We start from the raw sequence: 2,500 nt of genomic DNA, 5'->3' as shown, positions 1-2,500 counted from the left end.
TACAGAAATCCCTAAAAGTGATTTAGAAAAGCATTTACCTGCAGAAAGTGATAAGGAATTAGAAAAAGATATTGATTCCAATAATGCATTTCAAGCCATGTCAACGAGTCTTGATTATAAATTTAAAGGTTATAACATAAGCAACCCAGAAGAGTTTGTAATAGTCGATGATACCAGGCAGTATTTCCTCGATCTCGGCGGGAGGACCTGCTTCACAGAAGGAACAGACGTGGAGAAAACGAAACTTAAAGGCAAAAAATGCTACTGTCATAAACATTACTTCGGAGAAGACTGTGGGATCCCGGAGGCAGTGTGGCACGGAAAATACAAGTTTTCGTATCCTAAGACTCATCTCCGACGGCGCCTCGTGCCCCGAAGGGTGGTTAATGGCCTCCCAGTCAACCATGAGTTCGCCATGTTTGAAGCGAGGATGCACGAGCTCTATGACTTAGTGGACGTTTTCCTCATAGCTGAGTCGAACTACACGGCCCACGGGGACCGAAAAGATCTCGGATTCTTTAAGAAATTCCAGCGAGGTTATATGTCCGACTTTCAAGATAAGTTAGTTTATATAAACCTTGGATTTTTCTCCGCGGAAGCCCAGAACAGTGGCTGGATCGCTGACGCCTACCTCAGGTACTACATGGGGATCAAGGGCCTTCCTCTCCTGAAGGGCCTCCGCGAAGACGACCTGTTCGTCCTCTCGGACGCCGACGAAATTCCGTCGCGGGAGGTCATCGCCTTCCTCAAGCTCTACGACGGCTACTCGGAACCGGTCGCCTTCGGGCTGCGTTGGAACGTCTTCAGCTTCGCCTGGAAGATGCCCGCCGACAACTCCTTCTGGAACTGGATCAGCGGCGAGAAGGAAAAGCTCACCGTGGTCAATTCCGCGGCGACGATCGGGATGCTGCGCCGGGTGCTCCTCAACAACACCTTCTACATCCGCAAACAGGACGCCTGGAAGAACAAGAAGCTCAACGAGTCCCTGGAGAGGTATCGAGAGGAGGGGCACTTGGTTAAGGACTGGGTTGCGGGCACGATCGGGCACTACGCCGGATGGCACTGCTCCTGGTGCTTCAGGTTCGTCACGAATGGCCTGTTTCATAGAGCACTTTCATATTGCCCTTTTCTTATGTGGCGCTGTTGATGTTTTTGTTTTATTCAAGGTACATCTGTTGCAAGTTAATGTGTTGATGGTGTCGATAGTCATTATCATAAATATAGTTGGCAGTAGTACTGCTGTCATTAATGTTTTTATCTCAGATTTTAATAATATTGGTACAGTTATTGTTATTATCATCACCCTTATTATCATTACTATAATAACAATAATGATAATTATCATCATCATTATTATTATTATTTTATTGTTATTATTATCATTACTGTCAGCATCAGCATGGTTATCATGATCATTGTTGGCGCTGTTATCATAATTTATTTGAGTCGCTGTATTTTCTTATCATCACTATCAAATTATTCCTAATTGCTTGTTTAATATCATCATTATTTGCAGCATTGCTGATATTATTGTTTTCATTGATTTTGTTATTATTATCATTATCGCTATTAGTTATTTGTATAATTGTTGTTATTATTATTATTATTATTATTATTACTATTATTATCATTATCACAATCATTATCATTATTATTGTTGTTGTTGTCACTATAATTATTATAATATTTTGTTTTTATTATAATAATTTTGTTATTACTATTTTCATTAGCAGTAGTAGTAGTAGTAGTATTGTTACTATCATCATTATTATCATTATCATCGCCATCATCATCATATGCGTGGAATGAGCAGACTGAGTACCCTGCGCATCATAAATTTAAGATTAAGGTCATATCCTCATCACCACCATCATCATTTGAGCACACCATTTTTCCCAATCTTTATTCATTTTCCCCGGCGGCATTGGGTAAACATATAGTTTTTTTTTTTCTTTATCTTTCACATCCTTGAGTCATGTCATAATCAACATGACAAGCTGAAGCTATCAGCATGTCATCTTCCACGCATCACTGTTGCCACGCCGTAAATTACTGCATAAATTTAACTGACCTTTTCCTGTCCTTTCTTCCTCAGCCCGCCAAACATAGTAAAGAAAATGGACGCAGCTCAAGCCAACGACAACCCTCGATGGGGGGACTATCCTGAAAAGAAAAACCTTACTTATATCACTTCAAGACTTTGGCAGGGAAGGTAAGAGCCGCTGGTGACGGTGTACGCTTGAATGCGTTGTTTCCGTAAGTGAAAGAATTTGCTATATCTATGATAATATTTTTTTCTTCTTTCTTTTCTTTTCGTTTTTTTTTTTCTAATTATTTATGGCCAAAGCGAAAGAAAAACAATGCATACATATTTTATTTCATTCACAGATGGTTTGACGACAAGCTACAACTGATAAGAGTGACAGACCAACGGTTCTACGCGCCCAAATATTTTCTGGAACACCCTGACCTCTATCGGTCTCTCCTCTACCACCCAGCC

The 2,500-nt window shown here is 40.6% G+C and overlaps 1 protein-coding gene across 1 annotated transcript in view; it reads left to right on the top strand.

Moving 5' to 3' along the window:
• The window catches only part of LOC125025087 (beta-1,4-mannosyl-glycoprotein 4-beta-N-acetylglucosaminyltransferase-like), a 9,258-nt gene that overhangs the window by 6,585 nt on the left and 173 nt on the right, over positions 1-2,500 (top strand). The window contains exons 3-5 of the mRNA XM_047612994.1: positions 1-1,080; positions 2,096-2,212; positions 2,389-2,500. The exon at positions 1-1,080 is cut by the window's left edge and continues 371 nt beyond it; the exon at positions 2,389-2,500 is cut by the window's right edge and continues 173 nt beyond it. Coding sequence (XP_047468950.1) covers positions 1-1,080; positions 2,096-2,212; positions 2,389-2,500 — 1,309 coding nt within the window. The remainder of the gene's footprint in view (positions 1,081-2,095; positions 2,213-2,388) is intronic.

The sequence above is a fragment of the Penaeus chinensis genome, chromosome 4 (assembly GCF_019202785.1).
Source record: "Penaeus chinensis breed Huanghai No. 1 chromosome 4, ASM1920278v2, whole genome shotgun sequence".
NCBI lineage: Eukaryota > Metazoa > Arthropoda > Malacostraca > Decapoda > Penaeidae > Penaeus > Penaeus chinensis.
The sequence above is the reverse complement of the archived record's forward strand: the minus strand, read 5'-3'. Positions and strand labels throughout refer to the sequence as shown.